Below are 27,390 nucleotides of genomic sequence, written 5' to 3'. Positions count from 1 at the left end.
TGAAATAATATATCTATAAAAGTTCCTTTTTAATATTTCTTTTCAAAAAACCAGAAAACACGGAAACCTAAAATTGTTGTTTTCCAAATTTCCACCACTTGAATATCACAAAATTGGAACTCAGCTCTCATTCAGTGAATTATCTGAAAAAAAAATATACAACCATAAGTTCTGACCATCTACCCTTAGAAATTAGTCCCTACGCGTTTCTCAACACTAAATATTGTTGTAGGGTCAGACAGTTGTCCTATTAGTCGCAAGTTGACTCGATCAACACTCAAGAATAAAAAAAAATCACAAGTTCAGATCAGAAAAGGAAAGACGTAACTAGATTGGATCAGATACACCTTTACATTACTCAATACTCACGGTTGCCACGTCAGCATGATATAAAAAACGGATAGCGTAAACAAACGAAGTATGGTAGTCGGAGTCTCATAAGGTACGTAAGAAATGTTCGAATAATAATAATAATGTAAAAAGGGGAGGGAGGGAGATGACGGAGAGTCCAAGGCGAAGAGGCGCCAAAAGGCGATTGATGGAGTAAAATGCGGGTAGTGCATGCAATTGCAAGCTCAGAAGTATTGCTCCACCTGTAGCCCTCCTCCGCTCCCCAGTTTTCATCTCCCTCCACCGTCCATTCGTCTCTCCTTTTCTGCCCATTATCCACACCAATCTAATTTAACCATGGTTAACTTTTAACCCCTCCCCTCCCATCTCTTTTTCCTCAACGCCTCCTCCACATTTGTCACTCCCCATTCCCCTTCTCCTCCTCTATTTCAGCCCCCCTCCCCCTCTCCCCTTTCCTCATAATGTCATCTTCCCAAAAATAGCATATTCCCACTCCTTACCCCTTTTAATTTTCCCCCCCTCTTTCATCCCTTCAAAAAATATATACATACATATATATATATATATATATATATGGAGCACCCGCTTTTTCAGCTGGAGCATTATCACGCCGCCGCCGCCACCGACGGACCCTTCCCAGGCGACCTCGCCTCCGCCGTCCCCAGCTTTGGCGCCGCCTGCGTCCACCGCAAGAAGCGTATGGCCAGACAGAGGCGCTCTTTTCCACCTTCCTCTTCGCACGTGCCGCCACCCCAAGTTCTCCCCCTCACTCCCATCCCCGCACGGGTACTCTACTCTACTCTCTCTCTCCCTCACTTCACAATTTTTTTTCTTTTTTATTAACTCTGACTGGTTGTCAGATACTTAATAGGGATTAATCATATAAAAAAAATTTCAATATTATCTGTTCAGCAATAATTGATATATATTTATCACCAAAATCAACGCTAAAATTTTAAATGTAGTAAAAAATTAATTTGTTCATCTTTATCCTTAAATAAAAGAAACTTTCTAACAAATTAATTTTTTACTAAATATTATATAATTCTAAGAAAGTTTCAATATTTTCCTCCTTATTCTCACTCTCCACTGTTTTTTTTTTATAATTTAATGGTGGTTAGAAGAGATTTGAATTTAAATATTGTCGAATTATATAATTTGGGGGAATTTTCAATATTTGAATCTCTCCTGCGCGTCGATCCATCCGAATTAGGTCCAGGACTGGGCAATTCAAATTTTTAAATTAGGAATTGGAAAATAATAATTATGATTTTTTTTTTCAGGAAGGTGGATATTTTTGAATTTGTGGGGAGTGGGGTTAAGGTGGTAATTTGGCAGCGAGTTGAGTTAATTAAGCATTTAAAGAAGGGAGCAACTTTGTTTTATATATATATAGAAAGTGATTATTACAAGAATCCAAACCCAAACACATCTTTCTAGTTGGATTATTCTTAAAATCAGTTTCTCGATGGAATTTTATTGTTTTAGGAAATTAAATTAAATGTCCCCAGACAGTATGGTTTCGAAGCTAGCGAATTTGAATTATGGTGTAATTTAATTAATTTTAAATGTTTTTTCTACTTTTGGTCCACCAGACACAACAATGTTAATGTTGGGACACATTAATTCTTGTGTTTCATTTTTTTCTTTTTAATGTTGATTTTTGAGTTGGTCGTGTTGGGAGCAGTGTTTTAAGCACTGGGTTTTTTTTTTTTTTTTTTGAAAAAATAGTTTCAAAACAAAATTATGAACACTAATTTTGTAATTAATCTGACAAAATTTGTGTACAGGTAATTGATCCGAGGAGGCTGAAGTTTCTTTTCCAAAAGGAGCTGAGGAACAGTGATGTTAGCTCTCTTAGGAGAATGATACTCCCAAAGGTTTTAATTTGTTCAACAAAATAATTTATATTCATATGCTAATTAATTTAATTTAGATAATATAATTAATGTTTTAGTTTTAATTAATTAATTTTGATCAGAAAGCAGCTGAAGCTCATCTGCCAGCTTTGGAGTCCAAAGAAGGGATTATTATGACAATGGATGACTTGGATGGGGCACATGTTTGGAGCTTCAAATACAGGTTCGTGTCATTAAGATCCCGTTTGATAACGATTTTATTTGAAATTTAGTCAGTAGACGTAATTTTTTAACATTGCAGGTTTTGGCCAAATAACAATAGTCGAATGTATGTACTTGAAAATACTGGTAAGCTCTCTTTAATGGTATATATCTTTATTGTTAATCCAAGCTCTCTTTAATATCTAATACTCTATATTTATCCGTTTGATAACTATTTTTGTTTTATTTTACAAAAAGTATGATTGTGGTAAGTTATTTGACTGGAGATAAAATCATCATCAAATCTGTTTCAGTATTTATTTTGGTATTGAATTTTGACAGGGGACTTTGTCAATGCCCATGGCTTACAACTTGGAGATTTCATCATGGTTTACCAAGATCACCAAAATCACAAATATGTATGTTTTTGTTTCTCTCTTTTTTCTAAGAGAATATTTGCAGGAGTTATTCCTTTGCTTGTTTGCCCTTAATCCAATTAATAATGGATCAATTTTCCTCTTCTCTTAGGCCATTCAAGCCAAAAAAGCCTCCGAGCAAGAGATATATTCCGACATAGCAAAGAACGTCGTCGACGTCGAGATCAACGACATCATCTTTAGCGACTACGATGATGTTACCAAAGCCAACCCCATATACATGCCTTATCCAACCGTGGACGATGATCCCGGCATGTCGTTCATCTACGACACCAGTTCTGCCTTCGCGGACGACTCACCCTTCGACTTTCTGGATGGATCAATGACCACCAACTACTCGAGAATGGGACCTCTTGAAGGATTCGGGTCGGTCGAAAACCTATCTCTCGACGACTTCTACTAAGAGACGGATCGATCGAGAGAGGGTGCATGGTTAATTAACTACATAGTAAAGAAAACTCCTGCATGGTTTCACAACAAGGTCAAATATTAACTTGAAAATCCTTTGGGGACGAAGGGTTTTGACTTGATATTTGTACTGTCTATTTTGGTACAATCCTTGTTTTATTTTGGTACTAAATGTGTGTGACCATGCACGTTTGTATAATAAAAGTGTCAAACTTTAAGGTTGTTTAGCTTATCTTAAATAATAGTACATTAACTTTTCATCACTTTGTTTACTATTTTTTATATCATATAGTTTTCAATTCTCTATTAAAAAAAAAAAGTCAATGGAAAATCTAGATGTATCATAGGGCACCATATTTTTGCACGTAATCATTGCTTTAATCTCAATCTTTAAACATATGATAGATTTAAAAAAAAATGTTATCATAGACTTTTGATTGTTTTTTTTTATCATGCCACTGTGTTGTGAATGATTATTTTAAATAGTATTTAAAAAATTATGATGGATGAATTGAACCGATAATCTAAATTATGGTAAATTTAATCTGCTATAATACCCTTAATGCTAACTTGTTGGGCTTACTTATGGGCTTGATCAGAGAAATCATCTAATCCATCTAAAAATTTAAGTTAATGGATTACAATAAATTTAATTTTAGTTTGGTACTCTTTCAGTTTTTTTTCTTTAAATTTTATTTTAGTCACTATATTTTCAACATTGGTTCATTTTGGTTATTCTACTTTGAAATATCCATTATTTTAGTCATTGTATTTTTAAAAAGGGACCATTTTTTGCCTTACTTTTGTTTTTAATCTCATTTTTTTATCACAATTTCAACACGACACTATACTCAATATATTTATTTAAAATGTACCATGATTTTATATTAAATGGTTTTCATTATGTTGAGAATTTGTGTTAAAATTTTGACAGTAAGAATAAAAAATCGTCACTTTTTAAAAGTACAGGAATCAAAACAAACATTCTAAAAGTACATGGATCAAAATAAACCAAAGTTAAAAGTATAGTAAATATTTTGAAAATATATAGAACCAAAATAAATCAAACCTGAAAGTCCGGAGAAAGCCGATATTTTAACCGATATTTTAACATAGTTATTATGTATAGTTGTAAAATTAATGTCTATTCGCTACAAGAACGCCCATAGCTTAACCACAAGTTTCCCCAAAAAAGAAAATGAGGATTTGGAATTGTTTTTCATAAATAATGTTAAAACCAAAAAAGAAAAAAAAAAGTATTATGATAACTGTACGAGATTCCTCCATATCACCAACGAATACCATGATTTCCATATAAATAGAGTGCGATTTCATGATTAAATACAAAAATATTGTACAATAGATTTCACTTGCAGATTAATTAAATTGTCTCGCCTGTTGATTAATTAGATTATCTTTAATGTCATGATCTACTAATTAATTAGATTACCAATATGATAATTAGTTAGATTATCTTTCAAATCACGATTAGAGATGAATAAACCACCACTCAACCCAATTTATTTATATGGATTCTCAACGTTGCCTTCACTTGTAGGTTTGGATAATTGACAAAACCCAACAAATGAAAATCAATATAAATGGAGAAAAAACAACAATGCAGGGGTTCGAGCATAGGACCTCATAAGTCATACCATGTTAATATTCATGGTTCCAAACGAGCATCCGGTCCAAAATTGGGATCCGACCAATATCGATGAACCAAAAGAGCCACCATCTTGAGAAGACATGTTAAGGATAAGGATCCCACATTGATAAAATAAGATATCTTACCGGAGTTTATAATACATGTAAATTTTGTACATTGCATTAGCATGACTACCAGGTGGAGACCATGCAAAAAGAAAAAAAGAATTTGAGTTTTTTTTTCGTGGTCCCTGTTACACGACTTTCCCTCCATCTTTTGATCCCTAAGCTTCATATCATTTCATCTTGGAAGACCTATCTCTTTCTAATGTTGTTGAGTATCCAAATATTTTTGTCCTCCTCACCGCCTCCACCCTTCTCCTTATTTCTCTCTTCTGTTCACTATCAAACATTTCCCTAATATCTATGGTAAATACACGGCGGATTGGAACTAGGTCGAGAAGGACTTGGTTGGTAACGTTTTCGTTTCCAAATTTCCTAAGAAATCTAAGTATTTTACAAGTAATTATAGACTCGTTTGATAATGTTCCTGTTTCTTTATATTTAATGAAGAAAAATGTATTGCGTGGTTCCAACCTCTAAGAATTTAAGTATGACAAAACGATATTTTTATTTATGTTTTGAAACAAATGAGAATGTTCACAAAAAGGGAGAAATAAGAAATAAAGTTAGTTGTAAAATGCTTACCTTTCTTAAGAAAATTGGAAACAATAAACAAGAAACGGAGACGTTACCAAACCGGCCATATGTTTCTTGTTTCTCATTTTTTTGGAACATTCTCAAAATTGTATACAAATTTTGGAAACAACCGGTTTCTTCTTTCGTGTTCCCATTTTCAATTTGTTCCAAAACATAAATAAGAAGATTGTTTTATCACACTTAAATTTATGGATGTTGGGATCATGCAATTCATTTTTTCTTAATTAAAAATGAAGAAACAAAAGCAAGCAAGAAACGAACGTTACCAAACGAGTCCAAAGTTTTCAAAGGTAGGATGTTGTGCCACCGTCGTTTTCTGGCCACAACAATAAAAGAAAGAAAGAAATTGAGGGTTAGGTCTTCTTTTTTAATAAATAATTTTTCAAAAAAGAAGTTAGTTTTAAAACTCATTATAAAAAAATATAATTCGAATTGTAGGATCTACCACCATTCACGACTAGTATAGTTACTAGGTGGAGACCATACAGAAATAAAGATTTTTCTTTCTTAGTTCATCTCTAACTAATATGTATCTTACTTTCCTTCCTTTTCATTTCACAATCATCATGTTCAAAATTCTTTTTTATACAACATGTGTGGGTGGGGGTTCGAACCCACGACCTCTTGGTCAAAGATTGTCAACAATATGATATTTGGTATCTTTTTTTTATTATTTAAATTCTAATATTTTAAAATTTTTTTGTTGTTGTTTTTTTTTTTTGGGATAAAAAGATTTGAGCGGTTGAAGGTTTGGAAGGTGGAGCATTCAAACAAATTTCAGTTAAAAAGTTTAGTCCAAAATATCAACTAATTAATATATAATTAGTTTTTCTTTAGATAATATAAAATTTTATATAATTATGTGTTCCATAGGTACATATTTATGCCCAATAAATTATTTATTTCATTTTTCATAAATAATGTAATTTCCTTTAAAGAATAAATAAAAAATAGAGGTAATTTAAAAAATACGATGCACGAATTTGTAGGATAATGACACAATTCTCACAAAAATCACGATTTTCATAGAATCTAAATAGGAGGAAAGATTTAAACTTTGAGACCTTATTAATAAATTTATTAATTGAAAAAGATTCATAGTTTTTATAAGATGGTGCTTAATAAAGAGGAGAAAGTTTTTGCTTAATATTGGCAAAGGATTTAATGAAGAACATTTAGACAAATTTAACTTTTCATCACTTTGGTTGCTATTAATTATTATATTATATACAGTTTTCAATTCAACTATAAAAGAATGAAATATATATAGATTTAGCAACATAATGCTTAAATCCAACCAGGAGTATGAAAATAGTCCTTAAAAAATACCCATGACTAGTCACAATTTTACAAACATGGAAAGAAAGAAAGAGTTCATCTTTTTTTTTCCAACCAACCACGGTAATTAGTACATATTTTTTATCGAGAAGTTATGAGTTTGAATCATGCTCTCAACAGGTTTTTCATAAATAATGTATTTATTTAAAAGATCAAATAAAATAGAATAATTTTTAAATTAATTACACAAATATGATAGATGAATAATAGGATAACAGATTTAAAGAAATCTTTGTGAATTAGATTGTCCCTAAATATTATCAGATCTTTGAATTAGATTGTCTCTCAATTTTATCAGATTATTTATTTGACAGGCAGCATGGATGCCAGATGGAAACCATGCAGAAATTTAGATTCTATTTCTGCCCCCTACTCTGACTCTACTCTGAACCCTAGCACTCTACCCTTCTCCATTTCATTTTATTGCCAAACTCTGACCTCGGGTTCTTCGCTAGCTTCTTCTACAAACGCTCTTGTCACCACATTGATTAGGGAAGAGAATGATCTATGATATATAAGAGAGGACCATTATCATCTGAGACTGCCGTAAGAGCTATGTCCAAAACGAACAATGCCATATCATTGTGGTTCACAGACTTCGCCTATCATTTTATTATTCATTGTCAAGGTCAAGTATTTTTGTCTTCCTCACCGTCTCCACCTCTCTATTAAGTATCAAATATTCGTCCGACCCTTATCTTTTATAATATATAATAAATACATGGATGAAATATGTATATATATTTTTCTTTTCTGCTGAAATTATTTCTCACGAAAACATTATGCACCTAAATGTTTTGTCCATTGAAATGGGGTCTTGAAGTTTGGAGTCGCCACTATTATTTTAGCCACCACAAAATGAAAAGGAAGAAAATTGAGTGTTATGACTTTTTTCCCAATAAAAACATAAACAATAAATTTCTCACAAAGATTATGATTTTGCAAATTAGATTCTCCCTTAAGTTTTACCAAATATCTATTCGATAGAATATAGCTGCCAAAGGAAGAACATGCAAAAATTAAGATTATCCAGTATATATAATTAAATTTTTTAAGCAATAAAAACTATTTATAATTTGTTATTCCATAGGCACCATATTTAAGAATAATATAGAAAAAGGTGATTTTCAAACAAATTTTTGGAGAATCGAACTTACGCCCTTTTGGTTATGATCAGAAAGAAACAATGGAGAGTTGGAGGACTATTCTTTTCATAATTAAACAAATGTATTTATTTAAATAGTTTTTAAACTATTTACACAAATATGAAAAATGAAAATAATAGCACAACAACACGATTTAAAAAAAATCTCAACAATTTTCATAATCTTAATAATAGATTCTCCATTTTATTTCATCCACAAACTATAATCTTTAACTCTCCGTGTCAAAATTTTTTGTCCTCTATCTCTCTCTTTTTGCTTTTAATTAAGCATCAAACATTTTAGTCCTTCTGACCATTTTATTAAATATATAATTACATAATTTTTTACCATTTTCTATTTATAGGGTATTTCATGGGCTTGAGGTGGACTTAGACCCATGTGATTTTAAGTCCTTGTCATGTGTCACAATCCAATTACAATTAGGTCGGTTATGTTATATCATCAAACAGGGACAGATTTTGATTGGACTAAATGATTCGTGGTGCAATCTATGATATTGATCCTGTTAATGTCCCAATAAAATATGAATCTTGTGCAAATTTTTGATTAACTATTTTTTGATACATTTTTATACCAATTAATCAAAATACGAATTTTGGTCAAATTTTTTATATTATTATTTGGCAATAAACTTTATTTGAATTTTAGTAGATTGTATGTTGTACCTTAATTTCAATTTCAACTTTTGATTTGGGATAAATTTTGGAATATGCTCAAATTTTGATTTGAAGTAAATTTCCAATTCTACCGAAATTTTGTCTTCTAATAAAATTCTCGATATATTCAAAGTTGGCTTGAATTTATAATAAAATTTGAATTTTACTCCAATTTCAATACGGGTAAAATGAAATTCCAATTTAATTCGACTTTGGTATTCTAAGAGATAAACATGCCCCAGTTCATTGTCAATAAAACTTACCTACCACATGGCGAGATCATCTACGACCGACTTCGTCAGCTCATCTATGGCCAAGCTCTTAAGCTCATCTACAGAAGAGCTTCTAAGCTTATCTATGAAAAATATCCTAAGTTTATCTAGGAAGATTTCTTAAGCTCATCTACGGAAGATATCTTAAGCTCATTTAAAAGGAGCTCCTAAGCTCATCTACGGAAGATATCTTGTAACGTCCCAGACTCGGGATTTGGACCAAAACGGAATCTTCCTGGGCTTGGGCCGTTACATAATGGTATTAGAGCGGAACGTCTCCCAGTACGCCGATACCACATCTGAATAAAAGGGATCCTGAGATCGTGTAAGAATGGTTAAGAAAATGTTTAAAAAAATTGATAGTTACTACCTATACTAACAAGATGCACCTTTATTTTCGATAACTCAATCGTAAGAATTCTAACTTGGAACAATATTCGATTTCTTAAACATCAAATCGATACAAGTCTACCTAAGGCCATGAAATAATTGATAGGATGAAATTGATGGAAAAACTAAGAAATTTGAAAACAATAAAAGAAAGAAAAACAACGATTACAAGCCACTCTTTCAAACCTAAAAGTAATATTTTGCCAAAATCTAGTTGAAATATGATTTTCTTTATTTACATAAATTACTTATTTTTTTTCCCTCGAAACAGTATGCAGCTGGAATTGTGAAGTGATCAAATCCTCGTTCATTCCTCGTACAGTTCTACCGAAAACCCTAATTCGTTTCGTCGATTGATTGCAATTAGGTCTTGAAGTTCCGAAGGTAGGGTTCTGCGCCACGTTAATGGCGGAAACTACCAGTAGAGAGGAGACCACATTTGACGCCAAGCGTAAACCTGACCCCTGCTGCGAAGCAAAAGAGGAGCATTCGAACAAAATTCAAAAGCTCGAAGTGGTTAAGGACGAATCTTGCCATGATGTGAAGAAAAGTGAGAATGGAGACCATAAGCGGAGTGATGAACACATTGATGACGATTCTTTGGCTGCCGAAGGGAAAGACGGTGAAGTTGGAGCTGGTGTAGATGCGGGAGAAGCAGATGACGAGGAAGACGATGAGGAAGATTACGAGGATGAGAATGACGAAGTGGACGAAGAGGAAGACGCCAGTGAAGCAGTCGAGGATCGTAAGGGGAAGGGCATCGTGAAGGATGACAAAGGAAAAGGGAAATTGATAGAGGAAGACGACGACGACGACGACGAAGATTCCAGTGACGGTGGAAGCGAGTTGGGCTCTGAAGAGAGCGATTTGTCGGATGATCCGCTCACGGAGGTCGATTTGGACAATATCCTTCCTTCAAGGACGCGGAGGCGGACGGTTCATCCTGGAGTTTATTTTGCTAAAGATCTGGGGAACGATGACGATGATAGCAGTGATAGCGATGCTTGAAAGCAGGAAGGTCAGTAAAACTCCGCAATCGAACCTTGAAGTCAGTAGAAGTTGTATGAGTTAATATTTCTCACTTTATCTTCTTTAGGGATAATGCAGCAATGTAATGAGTTTCCCCCATATAAATTGATTTTGAAGGTTACATGTTTTTTCCCACTTTGATATCCAAGCTTTGAGGATTGCCTGCATATTTTGTTTTCTCTAACGTTCCTTTAAGTTTTCATTGGGAAATCTGTAATTCTTCACCAATTGGAGATGTTAATAGTGTCAATACTCCTGCAATTCATTAGCTTTGTGAAAGCTGTCGCTTCAGACTTAGTTCATCACTTCCCTTTGGGATTTTTTAACTCTAGCTCCATTGAAGTAAAACTTTGTGCTAAAGATCTTCTCCTCTCAGCTCTACTGCATTAAAATTTGTCATTAAGAAGTACTTTGATTGAGAAGAATAAAATATTGGGCTAAAGATCTTCTCCTCTCAAGCTGTATTGCATTAAAACTTTTCATTAAGAAGTACCTTGAGAACAATAAAACTTTGTGCTAATGATCTTCTCCTCTCAAAGACTATAATAATTTAAATGCTCTTGAAGTGAAAATTTTCCATGGAGAAAGACTCACTTGATGAAAATAACGTGCTAATCTGTGAGGGAGTAATCTTGTTCAATGAGAGAATTCTTCTTTACATATCTCTTTGAATTTTTCGGCTTCGCTCTGTCTGTGTTTCCCTTTTATCTTCCCCATGAAAAAACATCTGTGTATATCTGCAGGAATAGTCACGTTTGGTGTTGTTATTTGCTGTTTAATAGTGCATTGGACCATATATGTGAGTCCTCAGTTTAGGTTTGCCATCATCATTCTTTCTTCTATCCGTTAGGCTTGTTTATTTGAGAAAATCTTATCTGTGGTATGTTGTAGAGATGCTGGTATAGTACTATGTTTCCTTATGCTCATGTATCTGTTTGATATTCTCTCTCATATATATATATATATATATATATGTATGATTTGGAGAGGGGGTAGGGGGTGGTTTTAAGAAACAAGGCATGTACTCATAGTAAAGGAACTCGGAAAGAACTTGGGCATAAAACTCCGTTTGGATGCTAGCTAACAAGTCTGATCTAACTTTGCCATCATCTGCAAAAGAATTCTGTGGTTTTCTTCTGACAAAATTTGTCTAACAAGTAGTCTAGATTGCGATGAGCCAAGTAACATTGTCCTTGCCTACCGACAATGCCCTTTCCAAAATGGCATGAAAAATTCTTCATTTTGATGAGGATTGTGCTGTGCCAGCGTAGGCAAAAATATCGAGTTGAGAAGATTGGAATCTATGAGAATTGGTATTGGATATTTAATCATCATAACCAGTGAGGAGAGACTGAAATACTCAGATTCTTCTTGCATGTATTCAGTTTTTTTAGAGCATGAGAAGAACTTTACTTTCTTAGACATGGATTTCCCCCAAGTGTGGGTTAAATCTCTCATTAACACAATAAGTTGTTTGAAGAAAGTGTTGTAGGAAAGCTCACTAGAATAGAACCATTAGGCCCCAAGGGGCAGCCCAGTTGGCAAGGACTTGGGGTCTCTTAGTGGCTTAGAGGTCTCGAGTTAGAATCTTCTTGTAAGCTTAATATCAAAAACCCTGATGTCTCCTGGGTCCAAGCCTTAAGGCGGGTGTAGGTGCCCGTGGGTATAAGGGAGCGAAGCTTCGACTCCCAGTTCTAACAAAAAAAAAAAAACTAGAATAGAACCATCAAGTTCCATGCTCTGGAATCCAGGAGACTGACTGAAACACATTCCCATCCATCTCTCAATCTCTTTCATGGCTTAAAATTTTGGATCCCTAATGCTCTTCTGATTACTATTTACAAGTGGATACAGTTTTTGCAAAGAAAGCATGATTGAGCAGGGATCTTCCAATGCCTACTTTTCTGAAAAGAAGAATTACATTTGAAAGTTACATTGGAAGCAGTAGATTTCTTCTTGCTGTAACTGATGAAGATATTACTGACTTGAAAAACAACCGTGAAAGCTCTCATTTTAACTGTTTTACTGCGCTCTGTGATTCTAGAGAGGTGGGAGGAATCTTTGATTTAAGTTTATTCATCTGGGGTCAGGATGCTCTGAACTCAAATCAGTTTTCGATTTTTTTTATTGATTTATTATTATTATTATTATTATTATTTGTTGGTTTTGTTCTACTTTTTGTTTGTTCAGTTCAAGAATGGCTCGTTCTCTTTCATTTCTCTTGCGTCTGTCTGCCGACAGGGAATCTATTCCATTCTAAATACTGATAAATATTTGATGTGGATGGGTATTTTTGTTAAGGAAATCGAGAACTAAAATTACTTTAATTAAGAAATAAATACTTTACCTGTCAAGTTACAGGTTAAAAAATACTTTTGGTCCATGTATTTTGCCCAAGTTAGTTCTTGAATTTTAGATTGTAATGGTTTTATCTTTGGAATTCCAAATTTGGGTTACAATTTAGTCTTGATTTAGAGAATTAAATGTCTTTATAAATTACAAAGAAGAAATCGAAATGTAATAAAAAATTGACACTCGGTTTTGATGAGATTTTTGTAGAATTAAATTGTTACAATTTTTTAACTATAGAGATTAAATTGTTACCGATTTGAGATTATATGAAATTCCTTACTTCAAAAAAAAAAACCTAAATTATATATCTTGCTATAATATTCCAGGTGAAATTTTTTGTATAATTGATATTTTATATTTGTATTGTATATCATGAATTGATATCAATTAATCTTTAATATCGTTTTCAAGCTTTCCAATTTCTGCCAATGCCTTTATTCCTCGACTAACATGAAAATAAATCATAAACAAGGAGCCCATGTTTATCAATGTGAAGGGTTTTTTTTTTTGGAAAAAGGAAAAAATTTATGGGCAACATCAAACGAACTTTGTGTAGATAATTGAGAAATCGTCAGATTTTGAAGCCCGAGTTTATGAAATCTTGTTCCACTCAAACAAAGTCGAGATCTTAAATATATTTATAATCTTAATTTTAATAATTTGTTCTTTGTAAATGATTAATAATGTTTTGTTTAATAATTATGTTCGATTTCAAATTCAAACACCAACTAGAATATATCTCAACTAAAACATTTATAATGTTTTAAAATTTTATGGTTAAAATGTAACTCTTTGGCTTTTTTAACAAATGTAACAAATTTGAGAGTATTTGAATCTTGAATGAATCTCTTAGGTGTAATTATCTGATAATTACGGGGAACAATCAAATGCTAAATATATAATTTAGTGCCTGTGTATTTTTTTTTTAAAAGTTTCAAATTTAGTGTTTTTCTTTTTAAATTAGCGCATGCATAAATCTTGATTAAAGAAATTCAACCAAATTGCAAAAACTAGGGAGATTATACATAACGGTATTGTGCTAGTCACACTCACACACAAATTGATGCAAGTTTGTGTGAAGCTTAAAGAGAGTTAAAGTTTTATAACGTAATTATGAGACATTTTTCTCTACAAGGCAAAACTTCAAACCACACATATACTAAAAAGGTCGAAAATTCAAATCCTCATCCACACATGTTGAAACAAAATAAAAATAAAAAAAATCGGATCTCTAACAAAAAAGATAAAATGAACCGAACCCGACATATTCCTCCAACAACCTACTACCATCCAGTAGCCCCAGTTTATTATTTTGTTTTTCCCTCTTTGAAGAGATGAATAATTTCAACTTTCTAATCGCGTAGAATCAAATTAAGCTCAAAAGACAGAAATTAAAATTTATTGTTTAGTTGTTCACGGTAGATAAATAAAAAGAAAGTATATATTATTTTATTGAAATGTTTTTAATAATAATAGTAATAATAATATATAATATCAATTATATATAATAAATATTTAATTAAATCAATAAACCTAATAAATAAAAATTGAAAATTTCATATTTATTATAAAAAAAGGAAAAAAAAAAAAACTTACAAATATCAAGTTACTTATTAAGCAGGACTCATATTCAAGTTATTTGAAATTATTGCAAATCCAAAAGTTTTTTAATTCCCTTTCTTACTCACCGAGAAAACCCTACTCTGCAACGAGAATTGTTTGAACTCTGTCCACCAAATTGACGTCTCCTTTTCAGACTCTTGATTATCTCTTTCGTTTTCCCCTTTCTCTTCTTCTTCGGTATGAATCTGACTCTGACTTTTCTCTCAATTGAACTTTTCTTTCGCCATAGAACTTTGCATTCATCAATCAGCTGAAATGGGTCTTTCAACAGGTAGAGACAGCCACCATGTTCTTCCACATAGTGTTGGAAAGGAATATGCAGCTGCACCCTCGGCACTTCGGTCGTAACCTCCGTGAGAATCTGGTTTCCAAACTCATGAAAGATGTCGAGGGGACTTGCAGGTTTCTTAACTTTTGCCCCCTTTTTATTTGCTGCAACGTTGCTTTTGATGTTCTTTTCTTTTTGTTGACATTTTCTGAGAAAATTCCATGGACAAAATGAAGAGCTGACTCGATCTTAGATTCTGAGGTCCTTGGGTGGCATCCCATTTTCTTTGTTTAACTCGTAAAGTACTATAATTTCTTTCACTTTCTTCTGCCTTTTCGTTTAGTAGTATTATTGGGTGGTTTGATGATGTGAATAATACATCGAAAATATGATTGTTAGAAAGGGGTTGGGCTTCTGAGAAACACGTGAAAAGACAGAGGTGGAATTGATTGGCCAAATTGGAACCACACCTATCACAAAGATAGATACAACAAGACCGCCTCAATCATGTTAGAGGAATAGCAAATGATAATTTAAGGTCTTCAGAAGTGCATTAAACTCACCATTAGAGACAAATCGCCATAGAGAACCTTTGTATTGAATCATTGGTAATTGGTATTAATCATGTGAAGAGCCACAATTCCAGTGAAAATTATAATTTTCTTTAGAGTATTTAACTTCCATAGCCTAGAAAAGGAGGGATGGTGAGTATTATGAGAAGAAATCAACTGATTAAAAAGAGATTTGTGCAGCTGTTTTGTAATTATCAGGTAGGTTTTATTCTTTAGATTGAAGGCCCTTTCTTTAGGCAGGTCTCTAGCTTTTGGGCTGGTTTTTTTTGTATGTCCTTGAATATGTGCTTTTGTTTTCATTTGTCTCAATGAAAAGTTTAGTTTTTTATTAAAAAAGAGAGAGAGAGAGAGATTTGGAAGAGAAAGTTACATAGGTTGATAGGAGTAAGGTCCAGACATTACTATCCTAGTACATGAGTGGCTGCTAATCCCTTCCAAAATAGTAAGAAGGGAGGGAACTTCATCAATGTTTCTATTAAAAAAAGTTCCAACTCTATGTTAACTTTATGGGACGAGTAGAAAGTTTTATGGTGGAAGTACAAATTATGGATGTGGGTGTCAAATGGTTGAATTTTTAGAGGGATTGAGAGGCCTTGGGAAGAGGTGCGGGATGTTGTTAGGTCCAACTCTTCCCTTTGGGCATCTATTTTTAAGTCATTTCGTAATTATCAGTTGAGCTTTATTCTTTTGGATTGAGTGCTTTCTACACAGTTAGATTTATGACTTCTTTTGTGGAGCTGGTTTTTTTGTATGCTCTTATTTTTTCTTTCATATTCCATAATGAAAGTTTGGTTTCTCATTAAAAAAAAAGATATATATATATATATATATATAATTATATGTATGGTCCTCATTACCATAAGGATAGAAATGATTTTTGCAATGAATCAGAGCGTTTTTGGGTATTGTTGTGAAAAACGATGTTTATAAGGTGGTCATATGAAACTTGGGGAAGATGATCAGTGTATGGAAAAGTTTAGTTTGCTGATTGAGCAATTGGAATTGATGGATATTCCTATGTCTAATGGGAAGTTCGGGCAAGTATGAGGGGAAATTTTGTTTTTCTTTAAGATTGACAAGTTAAGATTCTAATTATGTTCCCTAAATCTTTTGACTTTACTACCCTGCTGTTTAATTCCCACCCTTGCCTTTCCAGTCAAAGACAGAGACCTAAAATTTAGGGGACAAAGTGACGACCAATTTTAGCAAAAAACACTCGAATTTGACCATTCCTTACTAGACTGGCCAGAATGATCTACCCTTCTTGTTAGAACAGAGAAATGCAAATTTACCTCTTGCCTTCAAGGATTCAAACCAGGGAAAGACATTCTCCTCTGAAGCCATGTACAAAGGCTCAAAACTACGAACATCATCTCTTACTATTTCCTTAATATGATAGAGGGATCAAAATCGATGGTTGCTTAAGTTTTGCTCCCTCGTATTTTTATTGTGCTGTGCTGCATGGTAGCATAAAATCCTATTAGAGAATAGACCAATCCTTTTGCTGCATATGCATGTCGATCCATGAACAGAAGAAAGCAAATAAAACCAGCTCGATGGATGATATTTCTTTTGTAAGCTTGATATTTCATTCAACTTGTAAACAGTTTGTAGGATTTCATTATTAAGAAACTTTTACTTTGGCACAGCGGACGACATGGTTTTGTAGTAGCAATTACAGGAATTGAGAATATTGGGAAGGGATTGATTCGTGACGGCACAGGTTTTGTCACTTTTCCTGTTAAATACCAATGTGTTGTTTTTCGACCATTCAAGGGAGAAATCTTAGAAGCAGTTGTTTCAATGGTAAACAAGGTAAGTGGGTTTATGCCACATTTTTTAGCTATCTAGTAAGTAATTAATGAAGTCTTTAAATAATAAATATGAATATGACCGCAATCACAACTTTTGTAGATGGGTTTTTTCGCTGAAGCTGGACCTGTTCAGATTTTTGTTTCAAACCATGTAAGTATATATTTATAAAATATTCCAATTATCTTTTACGTCTCTCATATTTTTCAAACCACCAAGTATCTCCTCTGGATTGGGGCTTGGATTTTTTTTTGTAAGATAAATTGTTCCTTACCAAATATAAATGGTTGTGGTCATCTCATCAATGAGATAGTTCAATGTTTCTCATAAAAAAAGAAATATGCGTGTGTGGTGGGAGTTGGGATAGCATGGCACTGATGATTGGAGATATTTTTTTTATGCCGATTAAACTTGTCATGTTCAGAGAGCTGTGTAATGTTGTATTTAGTGATAAGAGTAAACTGCATTATATGAAAAAGCGAACTGTAAAAAATCTTGAAAAAGAGATTCAAAAATTTATTACAATGCTCTCACTGAGTCGCTGACTCTAGTTCTTACAGCGTTTGATGTATAGTGAAGTGTTCAAGTAAGCCAACACATTTTCTTATTAGTTTCTAGTTTGTTCCTTTGATACTGTACCATGTTGAATTAAATATTGCTCGTCGATGGGATATGTTTGCATAATTGTATTTGATAAAACCCAAACAACCAAAAATATATTGAAATATAAATGATTGAAGAACTAACAAAATTACCCAAGTATTCAAGTTACTTGGAACCTCTCCCTCTCCTCTCTTGAGGTACCACTCAAGCCTAAACCAACTAAATCAATGCCTACCTTCATCTATTCCCCCTCACTCTATTTATAATAAATTCCCCTAACAACTTTCCTAATTAATTACTAATATACGCTTAATACCCTAATAATATTCATAATTCTATCCTTATAGCATTCCCATCAGTAATACACATGCATCTCATTCTTGGCAACCCTATACATAAGTTATCATCTCCAAGCTTTTCTTTTCAATATAAATCGTACCCATTCCCGACTCTAAATACTACGTCTTATTCACACAAACTAATTTCTTAGCTTTCCATTCTGGAACTTCCCATTATTAGGCTTCATAATTGATGCCAACATAGCAAATGCTTCGTAATTGAATTAACTCTCTCTTAACTGTATTTGCAACATCAACGACTTGGGTTTTACTTCTATTGAAATTTTTTCTTCATAAATGTGCTTAATGTTCAATGGATTCATCCTACATTTTGCGTTTCAGTTGATACCAGATGATATGGAGTTCCAGTCTGGAGATATCCCAAACTACACCACTTCAGATGGATCAGTATTTCTCTGTCTCACATGCCTTCTCTAACATCGACTGTTAATCCTGTAGTTGTGTTACATTTATTGAATTGCTTATGTTCTCTTGTAGGTTAAGATTCAGAAGGACAGTGAAGTTCGATTAAAGATTATTGGGACTCGAGTAGACGCGACTGAAATTGTATGTCTTTTTCTTATTTAGTATCGTCAGTTAATGTCTCTATTGGTAGTTCGATCACTACCGTGATATTAAATTTATTTGCTCCTTTCTCTGAATGGGTTTTTTTCCCCTTCAAGTGGGGCTCTTGAATAAATATATTGGGGTGAATTTAGCTTGGCTCTGAAATTCTGATTAACTTTACCTGAAAGTTCAAAAGTTGTGTCCACTGAAACAGTTTTATCTGTTTTGCATATTCTCTGACCCTGATAGAACTTTGTGCCGCTATCTAATTTTGGAATTTAACTTTTGACTTGCTGCTGATTTAACTGTTGTTTTGGCTTGCAGTTTTGTATTGGAACCATAAAAGATGACTTCTTGGGTGTGATAAATGATCCTGCAGCAGCTTAGTGCAATCTTGTTCAGGACATTTTTCTTTGCGTTGGAGTTACCAGTTTGTATCCTCTATCCGCTAACCTTGTACTGTTCCACATTTTCTTGCCTTATTTTACTGTATAGTTTCTGCATCTTCTAAACTGGTTATCTATTTAATGATACTGTTCTTTTGGCCAATTATGTCGTGGCAGAGTGAGTTTAAGAAACCGATTTCTTAATCTATTTATATCTAAATACAACCATGTTGGTCCTATTAATCTCAGTTTTAGGCTATACATTTCCTTGCAGCTCAAACAAACTTCTTATGACATTTGTTTAGCTTGATACAAGAACAAGGAGATGAACTTGATGCTGCCAACCAAGGAACCGGGGAAAGGAAGATTGGAATTAAGAAACAATGGTTCTAGTTTTGATTTCATGAATATAGATGATGACGAGAATGAGATAATGTATATGTTTCTCAATTATCCCCAGTAGTTTACATCATGAAGTCCATTCTCTTTATACCATTCTCTTATGAGGCTTTTTGTACATCATCAAGAGAGCGAATTCGACTCGCGTGCGATCAGCCAATAGATTTGGCCACAGAAGTCCAAAATTGTTGGCATGAGTATAGTATGATGGGATCAAGTTGTCTTTGTTCATTGACTGACATCGTCAGTATCCCCTCGCTCGATCTTAAATTACCTCATTGAAAGAAAAGTCCTTTCGCTTTATATCAATCTTTCTCAATCTTGCTCTTCCTTAAATATAGCTAGGAGAAGATTTCTAGCCCTTTAACCATTAGGTCCTAACATTCTCTCATATATACCCAATAAAGTATCCTATCCCAAAGGCCCGCGTAGTTTTCTATATTTTATTTTCATTTTAAAAAGTTGTGAAATTAGTAGACCTTTGTAACTTTGGCTTGATTAGACCATATGGTATTAAACCCGACCTTCCATCAGTCGCTCGACTCAACACATCATATCAGGTATAAACCTTTTAATTAAAGCAAAACATCCCTAACCTTTGTGATACATGGTGAGATCTTTATTTAAGATCTTCAACACTTAATCATATACCAATTAACACATTGAAATTTTGGTGCAATTTCCTCTCTTTGCATGTTTCAAGATGTGTTTTCTAATATCTACATATTTTATGAATTTCCTATTGATTCATTACTTAATTTGTGACATATAAAGAATACTTTAAATCACAAAAGGCATGATACATTTTCTATTTTGTTTTTAAGATTAATTTTGAACATTGTGATCAAAGGATTCCTAAAAGCTAATATTATTTTAAAATCATTTCTTCCAAATTTATAATTTTATAAAATAAGTCGTAAGTGCACTTGAGATTATAAAGTGTTGTCCATTAATTGTGCTACTAATTCTTATATGCGCAAATGTACACAATCGTCGGACTAAATGCTTAAACACTCAATATTTACTCAAAGAATCAATGCAATAAGTCAATGGACTTTCCTTTCACTAATAACTAAATATATTGAGGTAAAAACTATTTAAAGCGATTATCTTAAATCAAACACAAGGGTAAAGTCCACTAATCTACCACGCATCCACAATCACTCAGTAAAATCGTATAAAAATAAGGGTGCAAGGGGGAGAGGAAGTCGACTCTTTTGGGCTACTCTAACTATGCTGTAGCATTAGTGGAGTATTGTAGTGGTCAAACAGACAAGGTGTTCTTCCAAAAACCCCAGATTTTCTACTACTAATATTTATAGACAAACATTAATAGCATATACACACAGTTTTTATGACCAAGCTAGGTGATGTTTATCCCTAAGTCACCACACACTAAACTCAAGTAGGCTCTAGCCCAAGATGAATGGTTTCACTCCTTAATACATTTTTCCAAACATTATGAAAGAGTATTTCAAAATGGTGATCAAGCACATTGAAAATAGAGTGATAAAACAACTTCAACTCAAAACAAACTTTCATTCAGAAAATAAGTCTAGAACATCTCTCCCTTGCACAAGTTGGTTAGCTATGCAAAGCCATGAGGAGAGTCAAACAAAATGTAGGAATGAAAATAATACAAAGATGAGAAAATGAAGAGAATGAGCTGAATATCAGCTCCCAAATGCCACTTAAGAGTCTTCTTCTTCTCTCGACTTTCTGTAATGGTTTGGAGTGGTTTTCTTGGAGTGAAAGTGGATTCCTTCAAGAATGAACAATGAGAATGTTTCTTGGTGTTTGTGTGTCTTGGAGGCTTCTCCTCTTGTTTGCATTTATACCCCCTTCAGGTATTAGGGCAACAACACGAGCCTGGAGGGACCCAGCTCTCACTTTTGGATAAAATCTCCAATTATTGTGATAAATTCCACTGAGAAGCCCGTTCACTGTTAGCTTGCTGTTTTTTGTCTTTTGTCTTTATCTGGAACCGATGCTGATCGAAGCTGCAGCAAAAATACTCATAATCAGATCATTTAATTTAGTGCTAACATAGCCTCTTAGTCATGTGATATATTGATTTATCTTGTAATTCAAGCACACCCACTGAATAAATGAGATTAGAATTGACTAATTTTAGCTATTTCATGCAACTCAAAGGCACAATTAACTTTATTTAGGAGAGTTATCACAAAGCCCGAGTTGTTTAATCTAAGCTTGTGAAATCTATATTACAAAATATCGTCTCAATTCCTAAAGGAACTTTGGAAAGCCGTTGCCATTCATACCTGGTGGTCCACGAATTTTATGCTGGTAGCATCCATATTTTAGGTCGGTGTCGACGTGGATTTTCACTAGTTCAATGAAATTGCTTTGGGTGAAGTGAGAGAACCACGTGACAGACTATAATTCCACCTATCATATTAGATATAATATTAACCATTTGACAAGTTTTTATTTACCAGATACACAACCTAAAGTTCATGCAAAAAAATAATAATAATAATAATAAAATAATAAACTTTGAAAAACACACATACATATATTTTCTTTGGCAAAGGAAAAACATACCGAAAATTTTGTTGTAAAGTGAATATTCCAGTCACGAATTTGGTGTCCTACACGTCGATCGTATAAATGAATCTGAGCCGTTGAATATTTTAGATCTTGAGATGTTGTAATATTATTCCTCAATAAAATAAGAAGAGAGAGAGAGAAAGAGAGAGAAACTCTTGATCTCGGGCGCAACAGCTTCTTCTTCTTCTTCTTCTTCCTCTCTCTCGTTTTCAGTTGATACTTCCACAGCTTGGGAACGAAGCTGTAATGGCGAGCAGGTACTGGATGGTCTCATTACCGGTTCAAGGCACCGCTTCTTCCTTATGGAATCGTCTCCAAGAACAAATCTCCAAGAACTCTTTCGATACTCCTCTCTACAGAGTACTGATTTCACCGCTAAATCTTCAAATCTCCTCCTCTTCTACTCCCTGATTCCTGTGATTTACTTTTTTTATGTTTATGATTCTTTTTTGCTTAGTTCAATATTCCTAATCTCCGCGTTGGAACGCTAGATTCGCTCCTTTCCCTCAGCGATGATCTCCTCAAGGTACTTCTTTCCGGTATTTGATTGAAAAGTTGTCTGTGCGTATTTGAATTTAGTTACAAGTCTGAAATTTCCAATGTTATTGGATTTTTTCTTTTGTTTTGAATGTGGATTTTTTAATTAGAATGGTTTGGACTGGCTCGTCCTTTGATTATCCTGCCATTGTTTATACGGCCAAAAAAAAAAAAATTGTGTTATGTTGGAGATATCAAAATTCGTTTAATTGTGCAGTCGAACAGCTTTGTGGAAGGAGTTTCCCACAAGATCAGACGGCAGATCGAGGAACTGGAGAAGGTTTCAGGTGTGGAGAGCAATGTTCTGACAGTTGATGGAGTTCCCGTTGATTCGTATCTCACTAGGTAACATGGACGTTTTTAAATTGATTTTAATTGGAAAAATCAGTTTCTGGTTTTGCGATTGATTGCTGAATTTGGTTTGGTAATTGAAGGTTTGTATGGGATGAAGCCAAGTACCCAACAATGTCGCCTCTGAGAGACATTGTGGATAGCATTCACAGTCAAGTGGCCAAGATTGAGGATGACCTCAAGGTAACTTTTCTTTGCTTGAGCTGATGCCTATGTTGGGATTTGTTTATGCATAAATATTGTTGAAACTCTTATTGACACTCTGGAAATTTTTATCTATAAGATTTCCAAAATCTTATTGCAACACAATGGAAAAGTTGATTTTCCTCCATTTAGGATATCGCTCCCTCTTAATGAGTTATTACCGTTCTTAATATTTTAGTAGTACCATTCTTACTGGATAAGTATTTTATTTGTCCTTTCTCTTCATGGTTGATGCTAATTGTGACCTTTTTTTGTATATAGTTGTTACTTCCATACTCTGACTGTGTTATTGCCACCACTTGTTATTCTTTCTTAAGATAAAGAATAGTCAAGCTTCAAATGGCTAGGTGTTGAAAGAAGTTTACTTCCACCTTAAGGTTGTGTTGTTGATCAAAAATAGGCTTTGATGAAGGTGAGAGTTGACGAACAAGATATGAAATCCTAAGTCTTGCACAGTGGTAGGAAGTACTTAAATTTTTTGGAACTATCACAATCTGATTATAATTATATTCGTCTCTTGGCCTGACCTAATTAGCAAGGCAATAACCATTAGTATGGGATGAGATTGCAGCAGATTCTAATGGATAAAATAAATTAAAGGTTAAACACTTCAACTCAAGTATCTAATAACTATTTGACTCATGTGACGTATCAGATATCACATAGAATTCAACAAACATTCAACATTTATCGAATATGTTTGGCAAGCATCATACACATCACTAGAGTATTCGTTCCTTATAGTTTATTACCATCACACCATAACCTAATTCATTGATTTTCTAAACTGAAATATTGTGCTAGTTTTATTATCAATGAAGATATTTCATCTCAATAGTGACTCAATGTATGCTTATTATTTTGTGTTTTCCTGGAACTTTCTTTATGTAAAAAGCTTTCTTTAGTGCCACTGGATGATAAACTAACAAATAATAACTGAATCCTTTAGTTATTTACTTGGTATATAGTTTTTGGATGCTATGGGGGTTCAAATAGAAATTTCCATTGAAAGCCTATTTCTATTTCTAGATTCGGGTTTCTGAGTACAATAATGTGCGGAGTCAACTTAATGCCATTAACAGAAAGCAAAGTGGAAGGTATGAATGCTCACAATCGATATATTTTTGTTTAGCATATTTGATATTTCTAATTGATCTTGGTTTCATCAGCTTGGCAGTCCGTGATATTTCCAATCTTGTAAAACCAGAAGACATAATTACCTCAGAACATCTAGCAACTCTTCTTGTAATTGTTCCCAAGTACTCACAGAAAGAATGGCTATCTACCTATGAAATACTGACTAGCTATGTGGTAAGTTTGTGCTTTTAACTTTTAACTCGCTCTTGTACAGCACTTCAATAGGGTGTTGATTTACACACTAACTTCTTTACAGCTCACTTAGATTATGTTAGAGTAGGTGCAGTGAACTATTTTAGCCTCACAGTGTTGAATTGTCAGGAATTATGGTGCTTGCTTCTTGTCTTTTGTTCTGTTCTTTTTATGTTCTCATAATTATGCTAAGCTTTTTTAGGTTCCCAGGTCTTCCAAGAAGTTATTCGAGGATAATGAATATGCCCTTTACACTGTAACACTCTTTAGTCGCGTTGCAGACAATTTCAAAACAAGTGCACGTGAAAAAGGGTTCCAGGTGAATATTAATTCATATTGAATGATTTTTTAAAACCCAGTTATTAGTATATGGTAGTTTTTCAGGCCTAATCTCTTTTAATTTTTAATGTGTCGGAGATTCGTGAATTTGAATATAGTCCAGAAGCACAAGAGAGTAGAAAACAGGAGTTAGAAAAGTTGAAGGAGGACCAGGAAAGTTTGAGAAGTTCTTTATTGCAGTGGTCCTATGCTAGTTACGCTGAGGTTGCTCCTTTTTCCAGGTGTAACTGTGAAATTTCATGTTATTTTTATTCCTTTCCCTTGATTGGTTTCTAACATATCATCAGGTTTTCATTTCCTGGATGCACTTTTCTGCTGTACGTGTCTTTGCTGAGAGTATCCTGAGATATGGTTTACCACCATCCTTCTTGGTATGTATCTTGCATTTTCTCCCCTGACTTCCGCCTAGCATTTTCTCTTTTTACAGAGCTGATTGTGTCAATGATTTTCAGGCATCTGTATTGGCACCAGCTGTTAAAAGTGAGAAGAAAACAAGGTCAATCCTTGAAGGTTTGTGTGACAGTACTAACAGGTAAGTTATTAAGTATTTTCATATTCTATTGCCATTTAATGTAAGTTTATTGATGTTGCTCTCATTGGATATTCAATTATTACATCATGTTGACTGAAAGTTACTGGTAAAGATTCAATTGCGATGCCAGTTAACATAGTTTAGATTAAACTGCAAAATAATCGGTAAATGTTCAACTGTCATGTCAAACACTTGCCACTTGCCATTTAATGTGAGTTTTTAAAAGATATGTTTGTTTACTAACAAAACATGTTGAAATCTTAGCAAAAATTCAAAACACAATTTAGGGTTTTTCTTTTGTCATAATGAGAAAGACAACTTTCATCGAGAACAAATGAAAGAGTGAACAATACACAAAAAGGAATGCTCAAGCCAAAAGGAGCCTACAAGAACCCAAAACAAAAGAAAAGAAGAAAGAGAAAAATCAAAATACCAAAAGGAGCTTCGATTCTAAAGAATGGGAGATAAAGGAAAATCACTAAAGTCCTTGGTGTGACGGAAATCCAAAGGGTGGCGTTAAATTTAGCCAAGTCCCGAACCTCGTCCCTAGAAATTTTCTTCTCTCCGGGGTCAAATGTATAGCTTTTAAATCTACGGCCTTTTTTAGACTAAAACATGTTTCTGCTTTTGTTTTCAAATCTACTTTTGAGAACAATGATTGAACGACAACAAGTGGTGTGTGAAGGTTAAGATCATTAGGCACTTTGAATAGCTCATCTAGGATAATAATTTTTTAAAATAAAGGAAAAAACAACTTTAACTAAATAGTTACTTAAATATGTTTTCATTGTCTTGTTATCTATAAACATAAAACTATTCTAAGAACAATCTCCCAAACAATCCATAATTTTTTATATTTTGCTAGAATTCTAAAAAACATTTTGAAAATTAGATTAGTAAAAAATATTGTTGATAAGGTTGTTTAAATTTCTAAATGCAGAAATTCAAAACAAAATATTATCAAACATATCCTTCTAAATTAATTGCTCCTCCGTGGTAGCCATAGGCAACTCAAATTGCCTATTTGGATTTAGTTTAGAGTTCACCTTCTATCCTCTGTGCTTCGTGAAGCTTAGATAGCATCTATTCCTGATAATTCTACTTTCAGATTTGTATTTTGACAATCGAACCATGAATCATGAAATTGGTAATGTGACCCAAGATTTATTGTATACTCCAATATTTTGGCTCTTATCATCTGCTTGTTCAAGATTTGAACTAGATTGTTAAATCTCCTTTTCTATTTAAGAAATTCATGGACATAAACATAAATATAAGAGGGAAAAAAAAGATAAATTTTGAGAGTGGGAAAGATTAAAGTAACTGAACATAATTTATACTTGTGTTTTATAAGATATCGAGTTATCTCATCAAAAAATATATGTATGGTCTAATATTGGGTCTAAAAATAAGTGGTTTTAAGATTTCTGTTAAATATAATAATAAAATATTCTACGACTAGGACCAAAAGTAGATTCTTGAGCAAAATTTAGGGGCAAGAAACAAAACAAGGTATATGGGAGGATTAAGTAAACTTTAAACCTATATTCAATACACTTGTCCTGATAGACTGTCAATGCCCCATGTCCATGCCAAAAACAGTTAAAGACATTTATCTTTGACCAAAAAGGTCGTAAGTTTGAATCCTCGTCCACACACGTTAAACTCAAAAAAATGTCCCATGTCCATGCCCTACGAAATTTGTGTATGTGGAATGCTTTTTATGGGTGTGGTTTTTTCGTTTATGATCGATTTAGGATTTTGGTTGGTGCAGTACATATTGGAAAAGTGAAGATGAAGCGGGAGGAGGAATTGCTGGTCTGGGAGGAGATTCTGATGCACACCCATATGTCTCCTTCACAATCAATCTTGCCTAAATCACACAGCTCCTCTTGGCTTCCAAAGTCAGAAGGTTTGTTCTCTATAGAGAAAATAATAGTGGAGTGGACCAGATCTACATTTGATTATTTCACTGTCATATTGCTATTCCTGGTTATTTATGAATAATTGCATCTCAAGTTGTTCATGTGAGGGTTTTGTGGAAATATGTTACTGCGCTTACGTATTTATTGGATTTGTTAATAATCATATACACTGGGAATTACCCGTCGAGGAGTTCGACATTTTTGAAAA

General features: G+C 33.5%; 4 protein-coding genes across 11 annotated transcripts; all 4 read left to right on the top strand.

Moving 5' to 3' along the window:
• Window positions 1-790: 790 nt before the first annotated feature.
• FUS3 (AP2/B3-like transcriptional factor family protein) lies at window positions 791-3,519 on the top strand. The gene is made up of 6 exons (XM_088122401.1): window positions 791-1,137; window positions 2,142-2,231; window positions 2,333-2,433; window positions 2,512-2,558; window positions 2,754-2,830; window positions 2,940-3,519. The coding sequence occupies exons 1-6, from the start codon at window positions 925-927 to the stop codon at window positions 3,249-3,251; spliced, it is 840 nt and encodes a 279-aa protein (XP_087978527.1). The 5' UTR covers window positions 791-924; the 3' UTR covers window positions 3,252-3,519.
• Window positions 3,520-9,671: 6,152 nt separating this feature from the next.
• Window positions 9,672-10,641, top strand: LOC111011780 (nucleolin). Its single transcript, XM_022285671.2, has one exon. The coding sequence runs from the start codon at window positions 9,851-9,853 to the stop codon at window positions 10,451-10,453; it is 603 nt and encodes a 200-aa protein (XP_022141363.1). The 5' UTR covers window positions 9,672-9,850; the 3' UTR covers window positions 10,454-10,641.
• A 3,826-nt stretch (window positions 10,642-14,467) lies between these two features.
• On the top strand, window positions 14,468-19,485 carry NRPB7 (DNA-directed RNA polymerase II). Of its 7 annotated transcripts, none has more exons than XR_002601477.2 (8): window positions 14,468-14,626; window positions 14,721-14,851; window positions 16,939-17,104; window positions 17,204-17,254; window positions 18,385-18,450; window positions 18,541-18,609; window positions 18,934-19,065; window positions 19,301-19,485. XR_002601477.2 is itself a non-coding variant. In XM_022286014.2 (8 exons), exons 2-7 carry the CDS (start codon window positions 14,736-14,738, stop codon window positions 18,994-18,996), a joined length of 531 nt encoding a protein of 176 aa, XP_022141706.1. In that variant the 5' UTR covers window positions 14,468-14,626; window positions 14,721-14,735; the 3' UTR covers window positions 18,997-19,039; window positions 19,301-19,485. The 7 variants fall into 7 exon arrangements, 4 of the variants coding, with proteins under 4 accessions (XP_022141706.1, XP_022141704.1, XP_022141705.1 ...); XR_002601476.2 differs by having other exon boundaries at window positions 19,270-19,485; XR_015790517.1 differs by having other exon boundaries at window positions 19,251-19,485.
• Window positions 19,486-22,089: 2,604 nt separating this feature from the next.
• Window positions 22,090-27,390, top strand: DET3 (vacuolar ATP synthase subunit C (VATC) / V-ATPase C subunit / vacuolar proton pump C subunit (DET3)). 2 transcript variants are annotated; one of them, XR_015790362.1, is made up of 11 exons: window positions 22,090-22,325; window positions 22,423-22,491; window positions 22,720-22,847; window positions 22,937-23,036; window positions 24,087-24,154; window positions 24,227-24,368; window positions 24,589-24,705; window positions 24,804-24,946; window positions 25,013-25,096; window positions 25,178-25,257; window positions 27,032-27,092. XR_015790362.1 is itself a non-coding variant. In XM_022285793.2 (11 exons), exons 1-11 carry the CDS (start codon window positions 22,212-22,214, stop codon window positions 27,132-27,134), a joined length of 1,131 nt encoding a protein of 376 aa, XP_022141485.1. In that variant the 5' UTR covers window positions 22,092-22,211; the 3' UTR covers window positions 27,135-27,390. The 2 variants fall into 2 exon arrangements, 1 of the variants encoding a protein (XP_022141485.1); XM_022285793.2 differs by having other exon boundaries at window positions 22,092-22,325; window positions 24,804-24,929; window positions 27,032-27,390.

This window comes from Momordica charantia (genome assembly GCF_013281855.1).
Source record: "Momordica charantia cultivar OHB3-1 chromosome 4 unlocalized genomic scaffold, Mcharantia_2.0 BLBB01000004.1, whole genome shotgun sequence".
Classification (NCBI taxonomy): domain Eukaryota; kingdom Viridiplantae; phylum Streptophyta; class Magnoliopsida; order Cucurbitales; family Cucurbitaceae; genus Momordica; species Momordica charantia.
The sequence above is the reverse complement of the archived record's forward strand: the minus strand, read 5'-3'. Positions and strand labels throughout refer to the sequence as shown.

Bases quoted from the DNA above. Each gene is read 5' to 3' on its own strand.
- DET3 (XM_022285793.2), top strand. From the start codon at position 22,212: ATGGCGAGCAGGTACTGGATGGTCTCATTACCGGTTCAAGGCACCGCT. The intron at 22,492-22,719 runs GTACTTCTTTCC...TTAATTGTGCAG, and splicing joins TCAGCGATGATCTCCTCAAG to TCGAACAGCTTTGTGGAAGG. The intron at 24,706-24,803 runs GTGAATATTAAT...AATGTGTCGGAG, and splicing joins CACGTGAAAAAGGGTTCCAG to ATTCGTGAATTTGAATATAG.
- NRPB7 (XM_022286014.2), top strand. From the start codon at position 14,736: ATGTTCTTCCACATAGTGTTGGAAAGGAATATGCAGCTGCACCCTCGG. The intron at 14,852-16,938 runs GTTTCTTAACTT...ACTTTGGCACAG, and splicing joins GATGTCGAGGGGACTTGCAG to CGGACGACATGGTTTTGTAG. The intron at 18,451-18,540 runs GTATTTCTCTGT...GTTCTCTTGTAG, and splicing joins ACACCACTTCAGATGGATCA to GTTAAGATTCAGAAGGACAG.
- FUS3 (XM_088122401.1), top strand. From the start codon at position 925: ATGGAGCACCCGCTTTTTCAGCTGGAGCATTATCACGCCGCCGCCGCC. The intron at 1,138-2,141 runs GTACTCTACTCT...ATTTGTGTACAG, and splicing joins TCACTCCCATCCCCGCACGG to GTAATTGATCCGAGGAGGCT. The intron at 2,434-2,511 runs GTTCGTGTCATT...TTAACATTGCAG, and splicing joins GTTTGGAGCTTCAAATACAG to GTTTTGGCCAAATAACAATA.
- LOC111011780 (XM_022285671.2), top strand. From the start codon at position 9,851: ATGGCGGAAACTACCAGTAGAGAGGAGACCACATTTGACGCCAAGCGT.